This window comes from Colletotrichum fructicola, assembly GCF_000319635.2.
Source record: "Colletotrichum fructicola Nara gc5 chromosome Unknown KSG_Nara_v1_contig05, whole genome shotgun sequence".
Classification (NCBI taxonomy): domain Eukaryota; kingdom Fungi; phylum Ascomycota; class Sordariomycetes; order Glomerellales; family Glomerellaceae; genus Colletotrichum; species Colletotrichum fructicola.
Genome location: NW_027094055.1, coordinates 1,426,753 through 1,453,953, shown reverse-complemented (window position 1 = coordinate 1,453,953; position 27,201 = coordinate 1,426,753). Strand labels below are relative to the sequence as shown.

General features: G+C 52.0%; 10 protein-coding genes across 10 annotated transcripts; 7 read left to right on the top strand and 3 right to left on the bottom strand.

Moving 5' to 3' along the window:
• Positions 1–1,025: 1,025 nt before the first annotated feature.
• PRO1 (Delta(6)-protoilludene synthase) lies at positions 1,026–2,114 on the top strand (the record flags this gene model as incomplete). The annotated part of the gene is made up of 1 exon (XM_032037543.2): positions 1,026–2,114. One exon carries the CDS (start codon positions 1,026–1,028, stop codon positions 2,112–2,114), a length of 1,089 nt encoding a protein of 362 aa, XP_031883668.2.
• A 1,567-nt stretch (positions 2,115–3,681) lies between these two features.
• CIH1-2 (Intracellular hyphae protein 1) lies at positions 3,682–4,266 on the top strand (the record flags this gene model as incomplete). Its single annotated transcript, XM_032037545.1, has 1 exon — positions 3,682–4,266. One exon carries the CDS (start codon positions 3,682–3,684, stop codon positions 4,264–4,266), a length of 585 nt encoding a protein of 194 aa, XP_031883603.1.
• A 773-nt stretch (positions 4,267–5,039) lies between these two features.
• Positions 5,040–6,898, top strand: CHX17 (Cation/H(+) antiporter 17; the record flags this gene model as incomplete). Its single annotated transcript, XM_032037546.1, has 3 exons — positions 5,040–5,289; positions 5,353–6,179; positions 6,227–6,898. The coding sequence occupies 3 exons, from the start codon at positions 5,040–5,042 to the stop codon at positions 6,896–6,898; spliced, it is 1,749 nt and encodes a 582-aa protein (XP_031883602.1).
• Positions 6,899–7,105: 207 nt separating this feature from the next.
• CGGC5_v009077 (uncharacterized protein) lies at positions 7,106–8,278 on the bottom strand (the record flags this gene model as incomplete). The annotated part of the gene is made up of 1 exon (XM_032037547.1): positions 7,106–8,278. One exon carries the CDS (start codon positions 8,276–8,278, stop codon positions 7,106–7,108), a length of 1,173 nt encoding a protein of 390 aa, XP_031883704.1.
• A 1,189-nt stretch (positions 8,279–9,467) lies between these two features.
• On the top strand, positions 9,468–10,797 carry CGGC5_v009076 (uncharacterized protein; the record flags this gene model as incomplete). The annotated part of the gene is made up of 5 exons (XM_066152117.1): positions 9,468–9,674; positions 9,723–9,759; positions 9,823–9,893; positions 9,939–10,309; positions 10,371–10,797. 5 exons carry the CDS (start codon positions 9,468–9,470, stop codon positions 10,795–10,797), a joined length of 1,113 nt encoding a protein of 370 aa, XP_066008447.1.
• A 2,576-nt stretch (positions 10,798–13,373) lies between these two features.
• On the top strand, positions 13,374–14,220 carry eglD-14 (putative endo-beta-1,4-glucanase D; the record flags this gene model as incomplete). The annotated part of the gene is made up of 3 exons (XM_032037550.1): positions 13,374–13,677; positions 13,730–13,991; positions 14,049–14,220. The coding sequence occupies 3 exons, from the start codon at positions 13,374–13,376 to the stop codon at positions 14,218–14,220; spliced, it is 738 nt and encodes a 245-aa protein (XP_031883600.1).
• Positions 14,221–17,368: 3,148 nt separating this feature from the next.
• On the top strand, positions 17,369–19,133 carry CGGC5_v009074 (Efflux pump rdc3; the record flags this gene model as incomplete). The annotated part of the gene is made up of 5 exons (XM_032037551.1): positions 17,369–17,634; positions 17,687–17,693; positions 17,746–18,195; positions 18,251–18,829; positions 18,885–19,133. 5 exons carry the CDS (start codon positions 17,369–17,371, stop codon positions 19,131–19,133), a joined length of 1,551 nt encoding a protein of 516 aa, XP_031883699.1.
• A 338-nt stretch (positions 19,134–19,471) lies between these two features.
• Positions 19,472–22,011, bottom strand: CGGC5_v009073 (uncharacterized protein; the record flags this gene model as incomplete). The annotated part of the gene is made up of 9 exons (XM_032037552.2): positions 19,472–19,868; positions 19,995–20,248; positions 20,305–20,724; positions 20,772–21,061; positions 21,112–21,318; positions 21,376–21,539; positions 21,687–21,808; positions 21,872–21,895; positions 21,946–22,011. The coding sequence occupies 9 exons, from the start codon at positions 22,009–22,011 to the stop codon at positions 19,472–19,474; spliced, it is 1,944 nt and encodes a 647-aa protein (XP_031883698.2).
• A 447-nt stretch (positions 22,012–22,458) lies between these two features.
• On the top strand, positions 22,459–23,952 carry CGGC5_v009072 (uncharacterized protein; the record flags this gene model as incomplete). The annotated part of the gene is made up of 8 exons (XM_032037580.1): positions 22,459–22,499; positions 22,561–22,748; positions 22,800–22,912; positions 22,965–23,081; positions 23,140–23,212; positions 23,265–23,368; positions 23,434–23,711; positions 23,787–23,952. The coding sequence occupies 8 exons, from the start codon at positions 22,459–22,461 to the stop codon at positions 23,950–23,952; spliced, it is 1,080 nt and encodes a 359-aa protein (XP_031883586.1).
• A 911-nt stretch (positions 23,953–24,863) lies between these two features.
• Positions 24,864–26,465, bottom strand: apdF-17 (Aspyridones efflux protein apdF; the record flags this gene model as incomplete). The annotated part of the gene is made up of 3 exons (XM_032037581.1): positions 24,864–25,611; positions 25,695–26,070; positions 26,246–26,465. 3 exons carry the CDS (start codon positions 26,463–26,465, stop codon positions 24,864–24,866), a joined length of 1,344 nt encoding a protein of 447 aa, XP_031883587.1.
• Between the last annotated feature and the right edge of the window lie 736 nt (positions 26,466–27,201).

Here is a 27,201-nt window from a genome sequence, read left to right as displayed (position 1 = left end):
CAATCAGCTATGGCGAATGCCTTCGTAAAGGTACGTGATTAGTTACTGATTTGAGTATCTCTTATACCGCCATTAGCTACCTACACATAAACTATTTCCCAACTAAAAGAGTCCGACTATCTTGTACCAACACTACACTATTGACTCTTGAATACGTTTGAAGCTTCCATTTTGTAGCTTGGCTTATGAGGGGCCTGAAAGGTTGTCAGGGCTTGTCGAGGGTTGTCCACGTACATTCAATGGGTACTTTGTCGGCGATCCGTCGGCCTTGGGAGTAACGTCGTTATCGCCCTACATTACGCGTTGCAGCTCTGTCGAATTGAACTAGTCACCGACCCCTGTTTCTTCATGCGCGTTGGTGGGACGCCCCGATCGTTTCGTGATATGGTAGGCGGAGATACGCCCAATCCGGCCTCTTCGACGCGGATCAAGTTTCTTTTGAATCGATTTAGTTGTCCGATGGAAACCCTGAGATTGGTCAAGTCGCTGAAGAACCGACTAAGTACCAACAGCATAATCAGTGGAGCTCTTGCTCGTACTGATGCTTGTCTTCGCAGCACCATCATTACACTTAACTCGACAAACATCCTAAGACATGATACTAGCGCCGGGACGAAGGCTGATGAAGACATGATTGCCGTCTCAATGTAACGCTGCACATTCATTTTATGGCGCATCGCTTCAATAATCATTGAGCCCACGCATGACAACTTCCTTCTTCGGAATACGCCCAAGGTTGCGCGAGAATTAGCGCTACATGAGTGCAGTTCAAGTGCTGGCCATGGCCCATGGTGCGGATCGTTTCCAAGGGTTCAAGAGTATAGCGGTGAAACCAGATAACATTGACAGCTTTCACATAACCAATGAGCATGTGTTCCATTTCCCAGACTTACCCATAGATGTTGCCTATAAGTATGAGATCAGGAGTAGACTCTGTTATTCGTGGACGAACTGTAGTACTGTGTGCAACTTGAATTCATCCTCTCTTCGGCGAAGCCTCATACTCAATTTCGGTATTTTACATCATGGCACAAATTTACACCGACAAGATAAGGTCCGGTATGACATTCAACAACAGGGGAATAGATACCATGATCACTATTCCCGACTTTCTGGCCCGCTGGCCGGCCGAGAAAGGATGGCCTTGGCAAGTAGAGCTGCATCCAGATTCCGACAGCGTTAAGAATGAGGCCGAGACATGGATGCGGTCCTTCTCCGGAATTCCGGAAAACTTCGTCGACAAGATCGTCGCCGCCAGCTTCCCCGAGATAGCTCGCATCAACTATGCGCGCATGGACAAGGGTTCCTGCCTTCTAGTCGCGCAAGTGATGCTTCTGTTCTTTGTCATCGATGAGACGACGGATACCGGGGACGAAGAAGAAGTCCGAAGGCAGTGCTTGATAGTCAAGGACGCGTTCTCCTTTTCGGGTGCTGTGCACAACAAGCCAACGTCCTCGGGCCACCTGTCATCCATGGAGCTGATGGCGAAAGACGTTGCCCAAAGATATCTTGCGACAGGTACCAAGGAGTCTTGGCAAGTCTTCAGGGGCTTGTTCGATGATTACTTGGACGGCGTCGTTGAGGAGGCGGGCCTTCGCCGCAGACTGCCTGCACTACCCAGCCGGAATGAGTACATGACCGTGCGTCAGAAAACGATTGGCATGTATCCGAGCATAGCATTTCTTCTGATCAAGTGCGAGGTGCGGCGCGAGTCTTGGGAGGAGCCTGCGATTCAGTCTCTCATGGACATGTGCTTCAGAATTATCATCAACCAGAATGACATGTACAGCTTCGACAAAGAGCAGGCCAAGGGCGAGGACAGCCATAATGGTGTCAGGATTATGATGAACGAGTTCGATATTGGAGTACAAGAAGCCATGGATCGACTAGGGGCGGAGACCCGGGAGCTTGTCAGCACCTTTATCGACTTGTCTGAGAACATGCCCACTACAGAAACGATGGAGGACTACGAACACCAGAAACTACTCCTTGAGGGCTGCATCGCATGGATAATCGGCATGGACGTCTGGTCGCTTCATGTCACGACGCGCTACCATGGCCAAGGGGGGTTGAACAAGTACAGAGCCTACAAGCCCAGGCCGAAATGGCTGTAGAATTAGCTAGGGCGTTGATGCTGAGCAGCTGTAGTCACAACCACGCTTCACAAATGGATAAACGCATGAAGTCGAGTCTTGTCTTTACAAAGCTCATGCAATCGCATTGCAAATTTCAAAGTCTGCTAGCCTCACATGCGCAACTTGGTGTCGTGAGATATTTGATATGCATAGTTCCAAGTGTCGATGCCGAAATACCGGAAGGCGCAGTCGCCGAGTCGAACTCGAATTGTAAGAATCTTTGAGATGCTTTTTGTCAACAGTTTCAGCAATATGGATACCTCATGAGCTGACCGTTCCCTTTATCACCAAATTGACAACAACTTGGCAACACAGATAAGAATTAGAGATTTTGGGCTCCACGACAGCCAAGCAGAGTGGCTTGGTTGATTTAGCTTTGTAGGAAGCTTTCCCTGTCGAAGATCATACACGCGATTGGTGTGGCCACCAAAACGCACTAGTTCGTCCGACCATTCGCAAATCATTCCAGATCATTGGGTGGCAGTGCTTCATCCACCGAGGAGACGGTATCTCCTAGGAAATGCGAGCCTCTTCCTCACAGTTGAGAGACTTTGACAAGCAGGGAGATCCGTAGAATTCGTTTCACTTCGTCAACGATTTGTGTTGGGCATCACCTCCTGGAGTGGGTGGTGTTCGAACTCCTGCGTCCGGGAGCCTGAGCTTCCCGCGCCAAGTCAGGCCTCTTGCGCGAGCCTTTCGCGCAGAATATGACTCGCGATGGGCGGCGGAGAGCTCCTTCACCACGTCGTGGTTCGTGATAAACTTTCGAAAAGTATGTGTGCAACTGTCTGGGAACAGGTGGGCTCCGTCTCAAGTTGCTGGGCCCTCTGTCCCATCTTCGGCGCCTCTTCCTTGTCAACTCTGCAACAACTGCAACACCCAACTACCGACAACTGACTCAACCAACACAATCCAGCCAATCGACCCCGCGCTCGCTGCCGTTTCAGTCCATCCCAACCCCAAATTTTTAGCTTTACCACACGCTATCTTCGGCGTGGGCGGGCGGCCTGCTCACGTTGCGGTTCTCAGAATGGCTACCACGTTGTCTCTTCAGGAAGAATGTCGCTAGCGCCCGCTAATCTGTCTTCTACCGCCGCGGGGGTTCGTAGGGCGACAGGGCTTAGTGTCTGTTAAGCAGGTCACATTGAGGTGGATATGACATGGTCTTTCTGCTGCTGGGATGGGCACGTCAACCTCGAACCCCAATATCCGGCCAATCGCATTTCCGTCTGCGACGACGGGGTTGTCTGGCCTTGTCTCGAAGGGACGGCCGGCCACTTTACGGGTGAAGGCGATGGTGGTAATATGTGCGATATAAAGTTGTCTTGACAGACGAGGGGAGAATCGTCTCACCTCTCCCAGGACCACGCCATTCATTCTAAACCACAGTTTCCCTGGTATCGGACACTCTTTTGGTTCCTTAACTCCCCGGCATCCCACATCTTTCAGTGTGTAAGAAGTCTTCTGCTCAAGTCTCCGGCCATTCGCTCACTTACACCAACAACAATCTCTACCTCAACACCACCAACGCAAACTCGCAGCAACAATGCGATCTTCAATCCTTTGCCTGGCCCTCGCTGGCCTCTCAGGCCTCGCGCAAGCCACGCCCACAACAGACACCACCCACCTCCAGTCCGAGCCCCGGGGCCTCATCACCCGCGGCCTCACGCACATGTTCTACCCCCGCCAGGCGACCACCCCGACGGAGCCGCCCCCGACGCGAAGACAAGCCGCGACGCCGCCCCCGCCGCTGACGAGCGCGCCCCCGGCCGGCGGTGGCCCCGTCAACAACGCCAACCGCACAATCACCCTGACGGTGATCAAGGGCGACACCCTCGGCCAGATCGCGCGCCTCTTCAACTCGGGCATCTGCGACATCGCCAAGCTCAACAACATCCCGAACCCGGACTTCATCGACGTCAACCAGGTCCTGCAGGTGCCCATCAACCTCGCGAACCCGGACAACACCTCGTGCCTCAACCGCGGCGGCGCGATCCCGCCCGCTGCGGCGCCCGCCAACGGCACCGCGACCCCGCCGCCGCCGCCCGGCGGCAAGAAGACCAAGCGGAGGAGGAGAAACGCCAGCTTGCCCGCCATCCTGCCCGCCAGCCATGAACAGCCGTCTCACTAGGATTTTGGTGATTTGGGTGTACGATGTGGGAAGCGAGGCTTGGCTATGACTCACTGTCTGTATGGAAATGACTGAGATGAACTCATCGGGAGCGATGGCAAGAAACCGTGGCTGGACGACACGAGACTTGGCAGCGGGCCTGGAAGTTTGGGGGCTATGGATTTGCATTGGCATGTGGTTTTGGTTCCGTGGGGCGTTGCTTTGATTTTAGATTTATACCTGGCTGGAACAGTCTGAATTTGATTGTTTTTATTTTCGTAAAGCTCGTCTGTGTTCCTTTGATTGTTACTTGTTTTGTTGAAGATAAACCCCATGTGTTGTCAAATGCTACTTGTTGATGGAATTCATAACCCCAACACCACGTGTTACATGTTGCTCTTCATGTTAAGCCATTCGCTCGTAGCCATCGATGTTTCAGATGACATCGGGCTTCTGTCCATCTAAAAGTGTCTTAATTCCGAGCTGTCAGCAACCGTTCAGTCGGATCCCTGTACGTATGACGTCATGTCATTAACGATTTTAGCGCACTCGCCAAGCCGCTCATCACGGTGAACAACGGCACGCCAAGCAGGACGCGCCAATTTTGCAGCTTCACCTGACTTCACCCCTGATTCAGACACAGTGCCCTGGGCCGTGTTGCCATCATCGACAGATCAAAAACGACGCTGACCGCCTACGCGCCCAAGCAAGTGATACTCATCTCCCTCGTCGCAAGTATCTCAACACACACGCGTCGAACGTACGCGACGTACGTTCAACCCAAATGGCTTACAATGGCAACATCCGCATCCTCACTGGCTTACCATGAGCCCTCCATCACCACCATCATCATCCTCTCCGGCTTCCTGCTGCTGCTCAACACCGTCAACTATGGCCTCGACAAGCTCGTCTACTGCGGCCTCATCGGGCAGGTCTTCCTCGGCATCGCGTGGGGCACGCCTGGCGCGCAGTGGCTGTCCGCGGAGACGGAGAACGCCGTCATGCAGCTGGGATATCTCGGCCTGATTCTCATTGTCTATGAAGGTGAGTCTCAACCAGCAATTGCAAAGTAAGGAACATACTCGCTGACTGGCATAACGCAATAAGGCGGTCTGTCTACATCTTTCAAATCCCTCAAAGCGAACCTCCTACTCTCAACTGGCGTCGCCATTACAGGCATTGCCGTCCCCATCGGTCTGTCCTTCACCCTCCGCTCCCTCATCGGCGCCTCGCCCCTGCAGGCCTTCGCAGCCGGCGCCGCGCTCTGCTCGACTAGTCTCGGCACCACGTTCACCGTCCTCGGGACCAGTGGTCTCGCGACCACGCGGTTGGGCGTCGTGCTCACCAGCGCTGCCATGATGGATGACGTTGTCGGCCTCATCATGGTGCAGGTCGTGTCCAACCTCGGCGGAGGAGGCGGCGGATTCGATGCGGTTACTGTCATTCGGCCCGTCTTCGTGTCGCTTGGCTTCGCGGTGGTCGTCCCGGCTGCTTGTAGATTCATCGTGCAGCCTGCTACAGTATGGCTGAATGCCGTCCGGGAGAAGACTCCTGGGTCAAGGGTCGACCGGCTTTCACGACAGAGGCAGACTGCATTTGTCATCCACACGCTCTGGTTGTTTGGCCTCGTGATTGGAGGTACCTTTGCTGGGACGTCGAGTCTGTTGGCTGCGTATGTTGCCGGAGCTACGGTCAGCTGGTGGGATTCCGAGGTGCCGCATGCTGCAGCTCTGCCTGAAAGAGGTGCAGCTAAGCAGTCTGAGACGAGTGCCAGCCAAGAGGGAGTAAAATCAGATTCTTCGCCTCGTGAGGCGAACGGTGCCGTGCCATCACCAGCGACGGAGAGTGCGCCGGCGGCTGAAAACTCGGGGGCGGAAATCTACGAGCACTACTATCACCAGGCGGTCGAGCGAGTCTTGAAACCATTCTTCTTTGTGAGTCTTGTCATTCACCTGCTTCTCATCTATGCTAACCAACGTAGGCGTCCATCGGCTTTTCTGTGCCCATCACGAGAATGTTCTCAGGTCCCATCGTGTGGCGGGGACTGGTCTACACCATTCTCATGATCATCAGCAAGATGCTCTGCGGGATCTGGTTGCTTTCATTCGCGAGTCCCCTTCAGACGGTCCAACGCCTCATCAAGAAAGTTTCCGGGACTGGCAAGAGACAGTCTAAGAAGCTCGCGCCTGGTGCGCAATGTGCCGGGAGTGCCGCGTCGGAACCATCCCCAAATGAACCGGCGCAACAAGCGCAGACCGGAGAAGGGGTAGCCCAGGCCGAGGACCTCCCCCTCCAGCCCTTGGGTGACCGGCACACTGAGCCGACCCCGAAGAACGCGTCACCCAAGCCCGAAATGCCGGTTTCCGTGTATCCGGCCTGCATCCTCGCTTTCGCGATGGTCGCCCGCGGGGAAATCGGCTTCCTAATCTCCGCTCTCGCGGAAAGCACAGGCATCTTCAGCGGCAGCTCGGAGAGCCCCGCGGAGCCATCGGAGCTCTTCCTCATCGTGACCTGGGCCATTTCTCTCTGCACCATCAGTGGCCCCGTTTGCGTGGGCCTTTTAGTGAACCGAGTCAAGAGGCTGGAGATGCAGAGTGGTGGAAACACCTCGCAAGGTAGACGGAATGTTCTCGGCGCGTGGGGGGTTAGCTAGACGTTGACGGATCATGTCCCCGTGGAAAAGCTCTCTTGTGTAATGTGATAGTCGTGCTAGGTCGCATCACAACAGCACAGCCTCAGCTGTCAGGAATTCTGTCGGATTCGCAAGTCCGATCCAACACGGCCTAGCCGTCGTAGTGTCTGAAACCAATACCAAGGCTTTTGACGTTCTTGACGTTGCTGCACCATCCCCTCTCTCGAGTCATGTGCCGTCCAAGCCGGCCCCTTGCAACTGCTTTTGCTCCCACCATGCCTTCAGGCCGTCCACGTCGCACCAGCCGAATTGTCGAGGCTCCTCGAACCACCACCTATTGCCGGGCATAGGCCGGTCGCTGACATACTTCTTCAAGCAACCCCCGTCGAACCGGTGGTTCTTGACCCCGACTAGCAGCACCACGTTACCAACGTTAGGACAAAAGTTTTCCGCGTCCAGAAACACGGTCAAGATGACCTGCTTGCTAGTGCTCGGGTCGACTAATCGTGCGGTTCTTTGAGTATGCGGCGGCATGTGTGAAGGTTCGACATCGGAAAGCGAGGCGACGACGGCGAGGACATTGACGGACCAATTCTGCTTGAAGGGCAGGTTTGGTATGGATTTGAGGTTCGTCAACTTCAACGGGACGCTCGGATCGGTCCAGTCACGTGGGAGGGCAACCGGTCCTCCCATGCTTCTTGCTTGAGCTCGGCGTTGTGTTGCCTTCGTCTCTGATACCCGCATAACCTCGAACCCATCTTCAGCGTCGTCCTCCTCCTCGTCGGTCTCGCGAACCATTCTGGGAGCTGGCTTCGGAGTAGGGCGTGGGAGTTGCCTCGGGGCTGGAGTATTCGGAGCTTGGTGAGCCTTGGTCGGTGTTGTCGGTGGTTCGAAATCTTCAATGTCCAAGTCGCTGTCGGAAATGATGTCCTCCTCTGGTGAATGCGCTTCAGGCCTCAATGGCTTTGCGTCAGGCTCGGTGAGTGCGCGATGCCATCCAACGGTGACAAGATCTTCGACAATGAGGTACACCATCTGCCTTGTCTTCCCGTTTGCCTCGTCCTCAGTAGCGACGTCCTGGAAATGAACCGTCACCTCGCCCAGCCGGACGTAGCACCCGACCCTCACAGCTCCCGTATCCAAGAACCGATGCACCTCTCCACGCAGGAGCGCCTGTATGCACAGTTCGCCATCCCCGAGTAACAGTCTCACGGCTCTCCAGCGTGTCGAACGGGCGACAGGAAGCGACTCAATTTGCTCGACAAGAAAGACGGAGCCGGGGATGCAGTAGCGGGTTCGCAGGAGATCGTGGATGAGAGGTCTCGGGGTAAAGGGCTCGTCTTCGTCGGCGAAGGCTATGCTGGTCGAGGTCGTCGAAGTGTCGGGCGCGTGAGGGGACATGTGGACGCGTTCATCGTTTCGTGGGACGCGGGGAGACCGCGACCGCGTGAGGTGGGTGTTGGTTGATGATTTTGTCAGATTGGGGACTGGGACGGTGGCGGGCGCAAGGTGTTTGCTGACGGTCTTGAGTTAGCGTGCATCCCACTAAAGATTCGTCTACTGCACGTCATTACGTCGGGTAGCTTTTAGCCCCGCGCTAGGGATCACCCTGGTCGCTGAACCGACCTGACAGCTGCACTCCATCTGTTCCCTGGCAGCCTGGCCACTACATGGGTATTAAGATGAATAACAGATGTCATTTGTGCTTGTATGGATATTAAGCGACTATATCAGTCGAGTCTTACTGATCTAGCTATCACTTGTACCCCTTCGTGTATGATTGAAAATCATATTGGGCGGCAGAATTGCGTTCAAAAGCGCTTCCAGACCTTCTTTTCAAAGACTCATAGGCAGCATCATATGAAGGCGGGATAGGCCCAATATTGACATGGATCTCGAGCTCTGGTAGCTCTCTCAAGCCTGGATTTCAACATAAACTATCCATGATAAAAAGTCCACTTCCAGCAGAATGGTAAGGTGTCCGTTGAACGTCTTCCGCTTGGGAGCTCTTCTTTCCATACGCCTATAATTGATTCTAGATGACTATGGACTCGCAAAAGCCGGGACAAAGAGCGGAACATCCCAGACCGTTAGAACGAGATCGAGGATTGCTGTGTGTACCGTCGTCGTCTTTTAGGAGGTGATGTGGCATGTCCGTTCCCGTCTGGAGCCGCATTCAGTCTGGATCCGGCAGAGGGCGATCCTGGTGCGTTTGCGAGAGCAGGTTGCTTTCCAACTCCGGTGTCGATAACAAGTAGCGCCAACTCAGCCAAGCCACTGGGATTCCGCCACAAGGAACATTTTGTGTTGACCTGAAGAGCTCTCCCTGGCTTTTGGGTGTCTAGGACTCTTTTCCCCTTTCTTCATTTCAACGTGCATACGTACTGTGAACTATCGTCAATTGGTCCGATTTGCCAGTTTGAAAAGTGTATTTTAATTTCTGGCACCTCAATCCTGCCTTGGCAAGCATCACAGCAAACTGCTTGACCAACAGCTGCCTTTCGCTCCCGTCGTGAGCGAGCGTTTCCAGGGCCTGACGGCTCCTTTGGCCGCCAGCCCGACCGCATCTCGGCCGTAAATCCCCACCGTCATGGCGCTCAACACTACAACAACCGGGCCGTTTCCAAGCCCAAGCTCACCGGAGTCCCTTCCTCATGACAACCGACAGGGACTAGTTGTCGGAGTCACATCAGCCCTCCTCGCGCTCGTTATCATATTCATGGGTATCCGAGTTTACATCAGGGGGTTTATGCTGAAGGCATGGGGCTGGGATGATTCATCGTACATATTATCAGGGGTAAATCTCACCAAGATGGATCCTAATATTTTGACTGATAATGTGAAGGTTTTCGTCATGGGTCTCGCCATACCCGTCTACTTTAGTAATGATCAATCTCCCTCGTCAGGTATCCGCGATATAAAGGCTGACATCATCTCCCACTTAGATGTGAAAAAAGGCTCTCTTGGCCTGCACTGGTGGGACGCAGCTCCCGAACGCCTAGCTATCGATAACAAGGTAGGTTTGATGCTCGAATCCTAAGCGTTTTACTGACTTGACTAGTTCCTCATAACAACCGTTCTCACTTATCAAGTTGCGTTCGCCTCGATCAAAGCTACCTTTCTACTCCAGTACCGGCGGGCCTTTGCGTTACCTTCCGTCCAACTATTCTGCGACGTGATGCTGGCTGCAACCGCCGTCATCGTGGCATCGATGCTTCTTTCAGGAGTCTTCGTGACCAAGAAACTATTGGACCCTCAGTACGCCGCCAGCTCGGACCAAAGCGCTTTCTTGATATGGGGTTATGTGAACGCCGCAGTACATCTTGCCACCGATATCATCATTTTCATTCTTCCACTCCCTCTTGTGGGTAGTCTAAAACTTGCGACGATGCAAAAGGCTGGACTCATTGCCAGTTTTGCCGTTGGTATCTTGTAAGCGAATTGTCCATTATACGGCAATTCGAAAGATTCATGCTGACATGCGGTCCTCCAGCACCGGCGCGATATCAGTAGTGAGGATGGTCAACCTTCCCTTAGGAATAAACTCGACAGACCCATTCTTCGACGCCGTTCCCCTTGTCCTGTTCAGCATCGCCGAGCCAACTTCCGCTATTATATGCGCCTGCATACCCATCATGAGGCCCCTGCTCGGTTGCTCGGATCGTTCTCGCAACTCCAGCCAAGGGTCCCGGAGATGGCTCTCAAAGCTGTCGGATAAGTCTGCTGGCAACCAGACACCGTTGTCCTTCCCGGAGATGGCGTACATGACTCCCGCAGGGAGCCCTCGCGGTGATTATGCAGGATGTCTATCGAATTCACAGGCTAGAGAGCTACATATGATCGAGTTCGGGACTCCAACCCGGACGCCATCGTCTCCAGCTACGCCGCTGCGAAGATACGACAGCAATCTTGGCCCCTAGATGGGTTGTTAGATACTTTCGCGTAGTCATGAAATTCCAACCATCGTTCATCAAATCTGATTCGATAAACTTCATGTGAACAACCGGAAGAATAGACGCCACTGTTCAAGTTATGAAAGAATACATTGATAAACAGCTGTGACACGCAACGCTAAAATACCTACTAGAGGTCCTTCTCGGCCAGCCCTAATCTACACCATCGGGCTAATCTGTGACGGCGAGAAGATCCAACGTGGATCCATTTCTTCGTTTCAACCTCGAAGGCGGGTGCAGAAACCTTTTATCAGACTTTGCCCATGCATCTGTAACTTGATAAGATTGAATGCCGTCAACGTTCGTAGTATGGGTACTGCCTTACCACGTGCAGGGCTTACAACATTTGACAACCCCCGTCACGCCCTGAGTTTCGTTTTTGTTCGGGTTGGCGATACATCCAGTGAGGCAAGGAAGTTCCATATCACTTGCGCAAATCCATCCTTGGTCGAAACGGGCTTCGAGCCCTCCCATCCCTTTGCACATTGTAGAAACAGATTGACACACTGCGGAAACGCCGAGGGCCATGGAGGCAAAAACAAGTGCTTGTTGGAAGAGCATTCTTGGGTATTGAAGGAATGAAATCGAGTGGCGTCAGGTTGGTTCGTCGAGAGACTAGAGTGATCGAAGGATGCCTTTTTGGAGATCGATTGATGCTTCTTCTTCGTGGTTATTATAGTTGTTGTCCTGCTCGCAGCTCCGAGTCGTGGAAGATAACGCCATATCTTGAACACCAAGCCACACCTCCTATCTTCTATAATTAGTGCGACGAGATATAACAATAGCCTGTTGTAGATCGTACTTTTCGATCGTTCTTGGCCTCGAGCAATCCTGAGTAGATGGCGAGTCATTTGACATGGTCGACTTCCTAAACTGCCTAGCACTTTCCCGTTTGTGTCGGAAAAGGCAAGTTGTCGAAGTTGCCGTACATTGAAACCTACCCATGTGGGGCTCCTCCGAGTCTCGCCCTACAGTCGCGGATTTATGAGATTTATTCCATTCAGGCTGTGATAGTTTGTAAATTCAGTTCATAAAGTCTGTTGTATAGTACAGATTGCCTGGGGAGTCAAGAATAGCGCGCGCGAGATTTGAGGTGTTCTCTATGGCATCTGCTCAATCTTGCGGTTATCAATTCAGACCAGCATCAATGTCATCGAGTACACTTTGCGTCATGCGTCTGGCCTAGAGATAGCTTATAACCATACTACCGAATCTAAAGTCAAAAGATTGATGGTGTTGTCGCAGTCTACTAATCCTAAGGTAGATACAACATAAAAACAGCCTTTTTCAAGCCCATCACGAAGCCTTTCCATTCATCAGGTATTCAAGTTGTAACCCATTTTCTACGCAGTCTTCATAGGTGTGTCGTACTCACATCTTTCCTTTGCAAGCTCTTTCCGGGCAGACAAATCCACAGACATACCCAAGAGTTTATATCTCATAGTACGTATGCAGCTATGCCCGGCCTCAGGCCGCGTTGGTTGACAAACAGGTGGTATGCGCATGGAGTCCGGGATGAGAAACGGACTCAGAGGAGTTGCCTCTGGACAGCTCGACCCGCAACATTGACCATCATGAAGACATGTAAGACGCATTTGTATTTACAATGTTAAGATGCGTGGTTTATATAATCTGGACGATAGGTCTGACCGTGCTAGCGCCGTCGTGAAAGCGGATGTATATCCTCATCGGTGCTCCGGCGACATAGACGGCGTCGCATGCACGATCTGATGTTTCAAAGGTCCGATGAGAGAGATGCACAAGAACCTTAATCGATCATTAATCCAATCGTGGGATGAATTTACGGATTTGTTTCAATCACATACTATACTTCTGGTCAACACAGTGTCAACATGCAAGGGGCGAAGGCAGCGAAGCCGACTAGAGAGCGGCACGCATCGACATGACAGATCCCCTGGACATGCACTGGAATCCTTCACCAGCAAACATCGCATCTCAGCTGCTCACATGAGACGGCCAGGGATGAACATGCCAAACAGCAGTGCTGTTCGTGCGCCCCCAGGTTCGCGGGGTTCTTTGAGCTCGCCCTAGCCCCTGATGGCGCGTGTTCATAGCTTTCGGTTGCGGCGCGCTGCCAGGGCGATCTTGGCGCCGCAGGGGCGAAAGTAAGCACGGCCGATGACCACCAGCAAGAGTTCTCATCTTCACAGTAACGTACATATTTTGAGGTGGAGGCCAGCGCGGGCCAAGAGCAACCCCAAGATCTATTCAATCAACCAGAGCAGCCAGCGGTGATGTTGGCATGAGAAGTCCAGCGGCACAGGCGCCCCCAGGTGCCGCTGAAACCAACAAAGACCTGTGTGTTGGTCTGCAAGCCCCCAAGGCAATGCGAGCCTGCCATCAGCTTGCTCCATGGGGGCCAGCCGCCCCAGTATGGCGTCTTTTGATGGAAGATAAAAGCCATCCGATGTCCTGTCGAGATATCTACATGATCTCAAGTGATCCAAATTCCAGCGTTCCCTACTCAGTGCGATCCATTATCTTCTTCTTCCTGAGGCTTCTTTGCTTTTCCGACCGCAATCATGAAGTTCCTCCCACTCTTCGTCACTCTTGCCACAACTGCAAACGCACATTCAATTTTCCAACGGCTAGCTGTTGACGGTGTAGACCAGGGCCAACTGAAGGGAGTTCGCGCGCCAGAAGACGACAGCCCGATTACCAACCTCAACGATGCCAACTTTGCCTGCAACAAGAACCTCGTCTTCTTAGATAAGTCTGTCATCGCGGTTCCCGCCGGCGCCAGCGTTGGTGCTTGGTGGGGACACGGCATGGCTGATGCGATAGTTCCAGGCGACGTGGACCATCCTATTGCAGAAAGCCACAAAGGTACGCACGGTGCTTTAACCCGTGACTGGCAACCATGCTAATCCGGAAGAAGGTCCCATTATGGCGTACCTTGCCAAGGTAGACAATGCGGCGACAGCCTCACCTACTGGGCTGAGGTGGTTCAAGATCGCAGAGAGCGGTCTTCAGAATAACCGGTGGGCGATTGATGATCTAAGGGCTGATGAGGGGTGGTTCAACTTCACGATGCCTTCGTGCGTTGCGTCTGGAGACTACCTCATGAGAGTTGAGATCATCGCGTTGCACGAAGCATTTGAGGCGATGAAACAACCTCAATTTTACATGGAATGTGCACAGTACGTCTCTCTTGAAACCAATATACCCCCTCAAGCCAGATATTGACGGTGAGACAGAATTCATGTCAAAGGATCCGGTACGAATAGGGGCGTAGACTTTGCCGAATTCCCGGGGACATATCAGCTCGAGAATCCAGGCCTTGTCTTCAACATTTACGATGATAACGGTGGATATGATCCTACTGGAAAGACATATTCGATTCCTGGGCCCAAAGTTTTGAGTTGCTGAGTCGGCGTCTATGTAACGAATTTCGAGGCGGTTGGGGGACGTTGTCTTGATGGCGATGGGGTCGCATGTTTGAGCTATGTGGTGGTGGCTACTTTTCTTGCTGCCGATTACCTATCCAAATCATTCCAACTTTGCGATGCTATGCCAGATACCAATATCAATTAAATTTCGTCATTATCTAACCAGTATTGTGATCCATGGATGCCGATGTAGGAGTATCATAGAGTCTCATACGCATGATGACATGACGACACGGGTACGTCCGTTCCCTCAGCATCTTCCCAGCTCTCAACTTCAGCCCTTTGTGTAGGAGTTGTAAATGAAGAGAATAAATTCGATTCAATTTCAGTTTCTAGTGTCTCGCCTTGTCTCTCACTGCAAATAGAGAAGAGGTTTCGCATCGGTTAAAATGATAAGCGTGAGAAAAATCCACGAGATACCCGACCATCTTTCCCAGAACTCGATGGTATATCGGCTACAATGCTTTAGAGACTACGTATCTATGTATACGCAGGGCTGGATACGCGTATCGCCCCTTTACGTCTGACGCGTGCTTGTTTCCGTCCCAAATCCACAGCCCAGGCAACGAAGGTTTTGAGATACTGAGTGAGGCTCATGCATAATCGAATTCAGTCCGAACCCCTCGCAAGCTCCGATATCCCCGTTAGTCCTAATAGTATAGTTGCCGACTCGCTCCCGGGCCCGGCAACTAAGCCGAAGGGCTATCTGTGGTTTGAAGATGGGATTAGAAAGACGTTCTTGAACAGTTTGTTCCCATATGTAGCCACAATTCATCATGTAGTCAGACTTCATTCCACCCATGACATCTGATGCACTATTCAGAGATACCAGCTTTGGAGAACCGGATTTCGCCGTTGCCAAGTTTTATTTGGCTATTGGTCGTAAATGGGATGTGATGCAACAAGACCAGTCGTAGTTGTAAAAGCCGGGTTATTCCTTTGACCCGGCGACACAAGTGACGTGGTCAGTATCGGGCGATGTAAACGAGATGCGGACTTATAGTGACCAAGAGTCAATGGCAGGTAATCGCTGTGAACATCATGCTCTGACTTGAGTGTCACTGCGATGAAGGCTCAAATGTGGACTGGCCAGTGGATTCCATTAACAACACAACGCAATAAACTCACAAAGACACTCAGACTATCAAGTCGGAGAGTTCTTCCAAAATAGTTCTTCGCGAAACCGATGGTTGATACGTACGACTGCTTCTTCTTCATTGCTTGACGCGAGATGATCTACAGCGAGGTTGCAGATCACTTTACGTTGACCAAAGCTTGGCCTAAGAAAAATCTTTCAGGCATCTTTTGTTACCCGTTCATGCCCCGCCGAGAATGTCACACAATGGTTTGGTCAGAGAAACGAAGAATTCTTGGCCCGAATCCGAAAAATAAAGGCCCGGCAGGCGGTGGAGCCGGGATGGATCAAGCTCTGCCAGCGCCGGTCGCTGTTCCGCCAAGATATGAGCCGGCAAGTTGCGAAATTCTATTACTGCGCCGGACTTAGGGATTCAAGACTCTTGATTTGAATGTTTGCGCCTCATGGGGATTGTGTGAGTCCCGGGGAGGTAACATTGCAGGTGTGGCTGATGTTTTATTGACGGCTCAAGACTTCCGCGTATTCGCTAATCCCCTCTCGCATCTAGAACAGCTGGGAGGCCTTATCGAGTATCAGCAGCGACTGATCAGCAGTAGGCTGTGAGCTAGCGCCATATTTGTTGGCGACGCTAGAATTTTCTCTGACACTGGACCAATCCCACGTCCCATGGCAATCCTGGGGTCACTCGCTGTCGCTTTCTTTCCCATCAAGGAGTCATGAACCGGGATTCACCAGCGGGTTCTTGCAACTGTCCGGCGCTGCGGCAAGACCCGCGGCTCTCGACTCTTGGGCGGGTTACGCCAATTTTAAAGACTTGGACCTTATTTCCCCGCAGGGGCCCAGTAAGCGGGAGCGCCATCCTCCGGCGCAAGTTATGCAACGTCCGGCTCGATTTATGCAAGCGCCGGGTCCAGATGACCCCATTATCGCGGACGTCTAGAAGTTTAGGAACAGTCTTAGCACGATTTGGGGTTAGTGATATCGAAATGCGACCAGTCGCATGGCTCACTGTCTTGAAATTTCGAGCGTACAGCATGCAGTTTCTCGGAGCCGGCTTAGAGGCTTATGTGAGCTAAAGCTTGCTATGCGCACTCATCCATACGGACTGGTTCTATGGGCGCACGAGTTGTCACAGGCCGGTGTTCAAGCTTAAGACGATGCTGTGACCATTCCACGTGTGTAATATGGGCATGTTAAGTTGATGCAGCATTCGTAATTCGTATCACGACTCTGTGTCTCTATGACGATACGACGTAAATCATGAATGCGAAAATCAAGGGGCCCAGGGCAATGGTTCTCCGGATTTAAGAAGCGTTACAATGCCCGAAGATCTGGCCCGATCACGAAAGGGGTGGCTCATCCGATGGACATTTGACAGCAAACACGATGCTTGGGCCAGGCGCTTTTTGACATCAATCAGATTTTTCTTTTGCGAGGTACGGGGCTCAAACATGAGTCGAATGGCATGTTGGCGCGCCATCTGGAAATAGGGACCAAGCAGAATTCCGTCCCAAAAGATGGCCAAACCCCGTGTCTTGCCATGTCAACGCCGCGTCTCTCATCAAATGGTTCCAAGCCGTCAAGCCATCAAGCGGGATGGACCCCTGTTGCCGTTCGATCTGATCCAATCGCGTGCGAGCTCGCCTTCGCATTCCCCGGGTTTCTCGGTTTCGGTTTCTTTTTGCAATGGGTGGATCGAGCCTAGTCCTTGCGCAGCGCAGCGGAGCAAAACCAGGCGAACGGGAAGGGCGCAAGGGCCTGGGATCTGCACAATTTTGTGCACCGGAGCGGTTCCCCCCCTTGTCGTTACTCGTGGCGCGCCTGCGTGCTCGTGTGTCTCCCGTGATAGATATAATGTTACGTATCCCCTTTGCTGGATGTTTTTGAATTTCTTTTGAGGCTTGTGCCAAGCGCTTCTATTCGACGACAACACTCGAACTCCCGAACACCAGCTTAAAATTCACCTCACAACTTATACCAAGCGCACACTCCCGCTTATTAGAGTCTCAGTTTCTCAAGTCAACCCGGCAGCATGGCGGAACGAAGGCCTTCGGACTCTGTGCCGAGAGATGTGGACGTGGAGAAGGGAATCAACCCCAACGCCTCCGACCTCGAGGGCGCAACTATCAGACCCGAATCTGGCCGCGAAGCCGCATTAAATCCTGACGATGCGCCGAAAGAGAACGATCCCAATATCGTAGACTGGGACGGCCCCGACGACCCTCAAAACCCGCAAAACTGGCCCGCGAGTCAGAAGTGGATGAACATTGCCGTCATTTCTATCTTGACGCTTGTAACGTAAGTTGATCCTCTCTAACATGCTTTGAGTTACCCCTGCTAACAGCTTTAGACCACTTGTAAGCAACTTTATTTGCGCAAATCATGTTCAGTGACTGACCTTGTTCCTAGGGCTCTTCAATGTTCGCGCCCGGTATTCCCAAGATTATGGTCGAGTTCCACGAGACATCATCCATGACAGCCACTTTCGTTGTTTCCGTCTACATTCTCGGTTTTGCCTTCGGTCCCCTTATGGTCGCCCCTCTCAGCGAAGTCTACGGCCGCAGACTCCTCTACAACTGGGGTAACGTCCTTTTTACTGTCTTCACCGTTGGAGCTGCTCTCGCCAAGAACATGCCTATGCTCATGGCCTTCCGATTCCTCATGGGTCTGGCTGGATCCGTCCCTATCACCATCGGCAGCGGTAGTATCGCAGACATCATGCCCATCGAGCAGAGAGGCCGCGCAATGTCGGCATGGGCTATGGGACCTCTTCTCGGACCTTGCATCGGGCCTGTTGCTGGCGGATATCTGATCAAGGCAGCTGGCTGGAGATGGATCTACTGGCTTGTGGTCATTGTGGTATGTCATGACTTTAGACTGTGGAAATTGGTTATCGGTTCTAACACACGTACAGGGCGGTGTTTTTATCCCCCTCTCCTGGTTCCTGATGAAGGAGACGTTCGCCCCTGTTCTTCTTGAGCAAAAGACTAAGCGTCTGCGCAAGGAGACTGGCAATGAGAACCTCCGCAGCAAGCTTGAGACCGAGGCCAAGGTTTCCGACAAGTTCAAGTTCGCCATCATCCGCCCTCTGAAGCTTCTTTTCGCCACTCCTATCGTCACCCTCATGGCTCTCTACGTGGCCGTCACCTACGGTATCTTGTACCTTCTCATCACGACATTTTCTTTCGTCTTCAAGGACTACTACGGATTCGATGAGGGAACTGTCGGCCTGACTTTCCTTCCTGCCGGTATCGGTATGATTATCGGTGTTGGAACTTTTGGCACTCTCACCGACTACATCGTCAAGAGGAACAAGGACAAGGGACTGCCTCACCGACCTGAAATTCGTCTGAGCCCTGCTATGGCCATGCCTTGTGGTGTTGTCCTCCCTATCGGTCTCTTCCTCTATGGTTGGACTGTCGAGAAGCACGTCCACTTCATTGTGCCCATGCTGGGTGTCGTGATCTTTGCCGCTGGTCTTATGGGCGTCATGGTATGTATCCAACCTACCGTTACTCTGTGGATGCGTTGCTAACAATAAGCTATAGACTTGCGTTCAGAACTACCTCCTTGACGCATACCCTCGCTACGCAGCCTCGGTCACCGCCGCGCTGGCTGTTCTTCGATCCTTGGCTGGAGCCCTTCTCCCTCTTGGTGGTCTGGAGATGTACAACGCCCTTGGTCTCGGCTGGGGAAACAGTCTCCTAGGTTTCATCGCCCTCGGCCTCGTCCCCATTCCCCTTCTCTTCTATCTCTTCGGCGAGCGCATCAGAAACAAGTTCAAGCCCAACTTGTAAAGTTTTGAAGCATATGTAGCATGTCGATCTTTCATGGCGTCGGCGTTTGGTTTCAGCATTAGAGCATGACTTGCATTAGATGGATGGCATGAGACGAAAGCGGCTACGGCCTGCACTTTTTTGTAATTATTTGATGGGCAAAGATTGCTGTTGCGACTGGGTTATGAACACCCATGATTATATTTACTGTATATATTTGAGTGACATATGGAATCGAACCCTGGGGTACCACTAGTGTTAAAAATCATCGTCGCCCTTGCTTTCGTGGTGACATGGCCTGCGGAAGATTGTGCGCCTTTCTTCTCCATGTTGAATACTGGAATCCACCAGTTCCCATGTCATTGAAACGCGTCCTCGTTTAGTAGACCCAAAAAGTGCTGCTGTTCGCGGTACCAATTGCCCAACCCAGACCCGTCCGCATCGGAACTCTCATTGCCATGCCGTATTGTCTCAAGACCGTGAGCATCGGGAACGTCGATATCAAGCAAAGACTCAAGTGAATGTTGATTCATGCTACCGTCCCACTCGCCCGTCTTTGACTCAATATGAAGGCGGGCAGCCTTGCAGAGGAGTTTGTAGATCCGGTGTGGATGAGTTGAGCAATCAGAAGCTTGATCCTCCGGCTGGAGCGACCTAGCAAACCGATCAAGAACGGCAAGATCTACGTCATCGGCGGTCCGCACCGCATGGAGAAACAGAACACTGAATGACACGAACGGCATGTTCAGAATAGCCCTGTCAAGTCAGCACAAGAATCAGGTTCTGCTTCCTTTAACTAATTGTGCCGCCAGATCTGAAAAGCCGGCTAAAACAGCCAGAGGCAAAAGTGGAGAGAGATGTCAAGAACATTGAAGTACATACCAGCTAATGTACTTATTCACAATTTGGGGGTCACTCTTGCAGTTACGGATGCTCGTCATGCACTGATGGTGGATCTCGAGAGCTAGGCGAGCGACTGCGACGCATTCATCGGAGGCGCCGCTTGGAGAACTTCCAACCGAGGGTGTCGCTCTGAGGATCAGCGTGAGGAGCGATGTATGACAGACCAGATGGCACTGCAAATACAAAACACGCAAAGGGTCTTCATTCTCATCCGGGTCACGGTTGTTGGCATTCTGGAACGAAAGATTAGCAACATTCATTCTTCGTTGCATGGTTTACGCCAACTAACCTCCATATCCACATGGACGTCTCGTATCATCTCCCGCAGTTGTGTGGCGAGCACCTCGGCGTCGTGCCCCCTCTCGAGTACAGGCCGCGACAAGCCCTGTGGGCTGTAAAGTTGTTCATAGGCCTTGCCTTGAATCCTGGCCAATCTGATACTTCTCGGCTGGCTTTCTGGGTCAAATGAGAATTGTATATCGACATCACGAATGTTGGGGGGCCGATTGAGCTGCAAAGACAGCCCCTTGTCGAGCGAGTAAACGGACCAGAAGAGACTCTCTTGAGTGTTAGTCGACGCAAATGACCCGTCACGAGCTCTCCTTCGTGGGATAGGCCGATGGTATCCCAGCGTCTGGCACAGACTTGCGGCGGATGAGATGAGAGACCAAGCTACAGTTGCTTTGGCATTTTCCATAGCGTCATAGGCCTGTCATAGTTAGTCGTTTATTTAATACTTGTATGATCAGAACCTACTGCTAGTGTCAATGCAGCAACCGCATCCATAGATGCTGGTAGCAAGAGTGTGAGTCTTGCGACTGCGTCATGGAGGTTCTTGCGGCACATGAGCCAGTGCTCCCTGTAGTCGTTGAGTCCGGTAGTGATAAGATGCTCGGCAAATATGTAGGTAAGATAGCCGTTGGCCAAGACGAAGTCGATCTCAGTATAGTCGTCAATCGCAAAATACATCTTTCTGCATACTTCTTCGAAGTACTCTACGGGAAGCACTCGTGATATTCGAGCGATGCGGAAGAAATGCTCACGCGCTGCTTAGATGTGAGGAGAATATCATGCGAATAGCGGATGAAGACCTTACCTCTGACCCAACGCAAAATCTCGAGGACATCTTTGACAGGAGGCATCTGAGGATCTTCAATGCGCCCTCCTTTGAGAACATTTTTATCACGTGAACGGTGGTTTCCACCGGGCGACGGATCCTCCAGCATACGTGTGAGATCAGTCAAGGATGAGACGACTTCAGATGTCTCCGGGCTTGACCCATCCGAAGTGACTGTCCCGTCTTCTAAAACAGACTTCAGAAGGTCAATCATATGGGCTGAGTGGTCGAATGAGTACACACTGGTGGCAATGGTGTCTTCTGTGATTAAGGGCGGGGCCGACGCTTCAGCATCACTGCTGGTGAGAGCATTCGGGGCTGGTTTCGCAATCTGTGATGAATCGAGATTTTTTAGTATTAACTTGATACCGTCAATGCCTTTGGCAATATCATCAATCTTCTTCTCGCTATATTCATGGGAGATTGATTGTCAGCAACTGCGCGTCCAAGCCTACGTGCAGCTATGCCATTGCCAACATCTGTGAAAACCTGGAAGACCGGCCAAGTGACAAGCAAACACCAGTCTTGTGCTTGGATCCATACAAATTACTTACTACTGAGCTGAAATCAGCACTCTTTGCTTGGGCGTCGATGTGTTGGATGCAACTGCGCTGTGGGTGCAGTTGATTTTTGCCACAACGCAGTTTGAGCACGGCGAACCTCTGTCGCAGCCAATCTACTCGTCCCCAGCATCAGCCATTTTCACAGCCTTTTCATCAAGTCAATCGAGAAGACATACCTTTCTTGAACGGCACTGGTCACACTAAATCCTCCGTCAGCTTTGACTCCTTCACGACGTTGTCCTTAGCTTACTGATCGTCGGGCGATGGCCGGGCGAGATCTCGTTCTCTTATCAGACTCAATCCCGCGGTTTTCCATGATGATTGACGCCGTAAATTGACCAAACGTTTTGGCCGTTGTGAACGGCACTCGCAGAAGTCATGTTGGTTATGAGATGACTAATGGTGAAGCCTGGGTATTCCGAGGTTGCTGACGCATCTCGGACAATTACCAAAGTTCCAGTCCGCAGTCGCGCCGTCAGCACGCCCACGCAATCAACGGAAACGCGCGCATCCCCGGTCGGAGCCAATAGACTGTAAATCGATTGTTGATTGGTTCGCGTGTAAGTCATCAACGTCTGGCATTTGATTACTGTTCTCGTCACTGCCTATGTTACATCAACAGAATCGTCATGAAGTATGTGAGTGTGTATCATGCCATGACCCTGAATGTTATAAGTATGAGCCACCCGAAGCGTAGAGAAGCTTTCTTCCGGTCATCTTAATGCAAAGTATTACACAAGTCAAGAAATCTCCGGCAAACACAATGAGCCACAACATTCTTATCACTGGCGCTGCCGGTTACATGTATGGACAATAAATCCTGACAGTGTACGCAGTAATCACTGACTGACGGTTGCGATACCAGCGGCGGATCCGTCCTCGCAGATTTCCTAGAGCGCACGAGCGGCCCTATCAACAAGGCAAACATTTTTGCCGTTGTCCGAACGGAGGAGCAGGCCCAGAAACTGCATGCGGCAAAACTCGGCGTCAACGTGGTCCAATTTGATCTGGCCAATCAGCAAGCTGTTGCAGAAGCAATTGTCGAGAACAAAAGTATGTTGCAATCACTAGAAGACCGCAATATTACAACTAATGATTTCCTAGTTGATCTCGTGATTCATACCGCTGGTGTCATCGACCATCAACCCCTGTCAAACCTCATGAAGGGGCTTGGCGAGCTTCGTGTGGCGACCGACAAAGATGTCTACTTCGTTCACGTAGGTTACAATACTTCCAAACTCCTCAGCAAATTACTCAATATTTTTGCAGACTTCGGTAGCGACCCTTTTCACCGAAGATGGTGGCTGGTCTTCTGGCGAGGTCAAGGATACCGATGGTCTTTACGAAAAGGAGAAGGAGATCGGGGGCCCAAACCATGCGCGACTGGTAAGATGCATTTAACATTCAGACCCTCTACTTGCGCTAATACTTCTTTTCCATGTAGTCCAATATCCTGGTCATGGATCAAGCTGAAGCATTCGGCGTGACTCCCTTCATCATTCCGGTGCCCCTCGTTTGTGAGTTAAATACGGTCGAAAGAAGCTCAAGCATCATACTGATGATACCAAGATGGGCGAGGCACTGGCCAAGGCAGAAAGCTGTCCGTCAATATTCCGGCCATGGTCAGAGCTAGCAAGCGGCTTAGGGTTGTCCACAAATTCGACAAAGATGCAGTAAGTCTCTACAAATTCACCGCGACTCCTTTTTGTCAACTTGCTCACCAGTTGCAATTACCCAGCGCCAACTTGCGGTACATATCCAGGATTTGGTAGAGCTTTACAGGCTCCTAACGGAGAACATCCTCCTTGGAAAGCCCATTCCGAGCGGTCGTGAGGGCTACTACTTTGCCACAGTGCACCGAGTTCCCTGGTGGGATGTCATGGATCGAATTGCCGTGGCCATGCATGCACGCGGGCTCGTCGATGAACCCACGACCAAAGTCTGGCCCAGCTACGACGTGGCGGCTGACACTCTTGGATTTCCGCGACTGTATATCCGGGCTATGGGGACCTCGAAGTAAGCAACATCTTGACTGCACATATGCTGTGCCGTTTCCACTGCATTGGAAGCATTTGCTGACCTTTGGAATAGCGGAGAACTTGTGGCCGTCAACGGGTACAAGCTTAGATGGCAACCCAAGTGGACTCAGGAGATGTTTCTGGAGTCCATTGATGATGAAGTTCAGGATGTTTTGGAACTTGACACTGCTCAAACTTCTTCTCTTTTCACAACTCTTTTGCCGTCGTCCGTTAACTAGGACTTTTGCCATGGGACTACGAAGGTCTGGAAATGAGCTCCTGACTTGGTGGAGCTGGGAACACTATCGCTACTGCTAGTCAATCATTCACTCACTCAGTCTAATCTGCAAATTGATTCTTTCTTTTTCTTTTTCATGATTCATACTTAGCGTCGTATAAATCTTATCTACTACCCAGGGTAACAAAGCTGGGGATCTCTGAGGCTCATTACAGCCCTTAGAGTCACCACACGTCTTCGCATGAAGCCAAGCAGAACTCTTAGAAGACATCGAGCTCTTACTTCTAGAATACTGCTTGGGCATTTCTACTAAAATTAGCGTTCCCTGAGGTCGCTGTCAAGCAGAAACGGAAGAAGGAAGGTTGCCACAGTTTTATCAGCCTCAGCAACTCAAGTCCGACCACAGCATCTCAACAAGCTTGAGATTCTCTGCCCTGATGGTCTAGCGGTATGATTCTCCCTTAGGGTTGTTCTCAACAATTCATTCTGGGAGAGGTCCCAGGTTCGATCCCTGGTTAGGGCCCAATTCCTTTTGCCCTCCCCCACATCGGCTCATGTGGACCTGAGGCTCACTTTTTGCATCTTGTTGACCCGTCGAAGGTGGAGGCAACAGTAGCATACAGCTCTAGCGAGGCTTTAGACAGGGTATGTAGTCGTACTGATTGGTCTGGTAGCACGTAGTGAAACATAGATAGCCTGTGTAAAGAAGCCTTTTACCAGTGGCAAAGCATGAGCAAACATTTTGAGCCCTGACACATACAAGCGACGTAAGAATTTGTTTCGCCGCAATCATTATTCAATTAAGAACGTTGCTTCGTCAAGCATTAAGTGGTGAGTAGTCTATCTAGTCTAGTCTATAGGTCATGTCAGGGTCGTGTGCCATAAGGCAGTCTAAAGTCTAAGTCTAGGGTATCAAAGTCTATGATTCAACCTCCAACCCTTCGCCATGCCCCTCGAACATGCGATCATTACGCTTCCTAGCGCGAGGCATACTCCAGCCCATATCCAGGCGCTGGAGTATCCAAATGTGCGCACCAATGCCCCTCCCACCGGAGAACCGAGGAGGAGAGCGACCGACATGACGGAATACGCCATGCCCAGTCTAGTACCAATGAAGTTTCGGTCTGAGGTGATCTGTGTGAAGGTCGCAGGTTGCAGCGAGAAGAAGCTGCCACTGCTGAACCCGTAGAACACGACAACCACGATCAGGCCGGTTGCATTGCTGACAGCCATGAGGCAGAACGCCGAGATGGACAGAATTAGCACAGCCACCACCAACATGTTCATCGTCCCGATCCGTGACGCGAACAAGTTGGGAATGGTCCTGCCGAGGATGGACGCACCGTTCAGGATGGAGAGCAGGTACGTGGCGACGCGCGGCGACGCGGTCTCGGTTGCCAGAGCGTACTTCTGGACATAGACGAACGGCGTGTACATGCCTAAAAAGACCAGACAGCAGGCGCACACAAAGAGCAGGTAAGGGACGTCTCTGAAGGCGGACCTGTCGATCCAGGCGCGCCGTTGCGCCGAGGCTTTGGGCGTGTGCATGCTCACGATCGAAATCGCCAGCGTCGTTAACGCGATCAACGCCATGGTGCGCACAGTCCAGCGGAACCCGATCGCGGGTTCAAGCGATCGAAACATGATGGGGAGGACCAGGCTGTGATGCGAGAAAGTCAAAGTTAGCCCTATCCGGTGGGATACTTTCGTTTGTGTTTATTGACGATGTTCCGGAAGACTTACCCGCCCACGCCGCTCCCCGCAGCCGCGATGCCTGTCGCAACAGGCAATTTTGTCGAAAACCATGGGGAAAGAACAGCAACTCCCAGAACTGCGAGGCTGCCCATTCCGACACCAACACAGAGTCCCTGAGAGAGGAGGAGTTGCCAGAGGTTGCTGCTGAGACTCTGGCAGATGGAGCCAACGACAATGAGCAGGGATCCCACCCACAGGAGCTGGCGCGCATAGCCCAGGTCAAAAACAGGGCCGGCAATGAAACCCAAAAACACCATTAGGAAGCTCTGCAAGGAGCCGATTGTGGAAATAGCAAACGGACTGTTGTCCCGCAGGAGGTCATCCTCATAGTAAGCCTGGAAGGTTCCGAAGCTTGCAACGAGGCCTGTCGTCGCGCGTTCAGTCAGCCTCGGCTCGGTTCGGCACTTGCAATCAAGCTAAACATTTACATCACTATGCAACTGCTCTTGCACGTTGAGCAGTTGCGGATATGGGGGGTGACGTTGCAACGGCCTTGCGTTGCATCGAAGGGGATCGCTGAGTCCGAGGTTGCAGCTTACCCCATGTGTTGAAATAAATGAAAAACGACCCAAGAACCTGCAGCCACGCTTTCAAGCCACCGTTCGGAGGGTCCGCTATCTTGGGCTTGGCAGGAGTTATTTGTGGCGCTGATAGCTCGTCGATAGCATTTTCCTCGTCAATCTCGGAGAGGAAGTTCGGGCTGTCCTGGTCGGTGTCGTCGGGCCCTGTGGGCTTTTCCTTGTCCGAGGTAAATATCATGCTCCGGTCGGGATACCGTCGCATCGACGTGCTGGTGTCGATAGATTGCGTTTCCGTCGGATCGCCCCCTCTGGTTCCCTCCTCAAGGCTGTGCCGTGCCTCTCCAACCTCTATCCCACGCGCGCCTGTTCCGCTGTGACTACGGATATGCCTTTACACGTCGATCCGAGTAATGCGAGGGCCAGGGATGTTGTCGTGATTGATTGGATGACGTCTCAATCCGGTCGGGTGCGATACCCTTTGGGAAACTGCAAAATACAGAGGCTAAACTCAAAGAAAAAGGTTTCGGATAGGCCAGGACAGGCTAAAGGATCGCCCGTGCAGATTGGATGGTGTGCAGATGTAGAAGGTCGCAGTGGCCTTTCAGCTCTCAATACAGGTCACTCATTTCACGTTACGAAGAGATTCGGGCTGGCAATCACTGGGTTGATGAAGCCTCAGAGGGCAGGTCCCATTGCAAATTCCTTCGATTAGTCTCGGTATTCAGGAGTGCCACCGGCGTTGAGGCATTTGAGCGCTCGTCGATACCTCGGACAAGTGGAGTGGCTCTTTGATAATTTTTGAGCGATTGTGGTTAGGTTACATTGGGCGGTGAATGAAGAAATGGTCTGCTCGGCCTGCTTTCGGGCATGCTCCGTAGCCTGGTGGCGGGGGTGTAGGTTTTTATTTCTATGTTTTGTTCGTTCCGAGCATCGTTCCGACATCCAACGTGATTCCGAGCCTGTGTGTCATCATC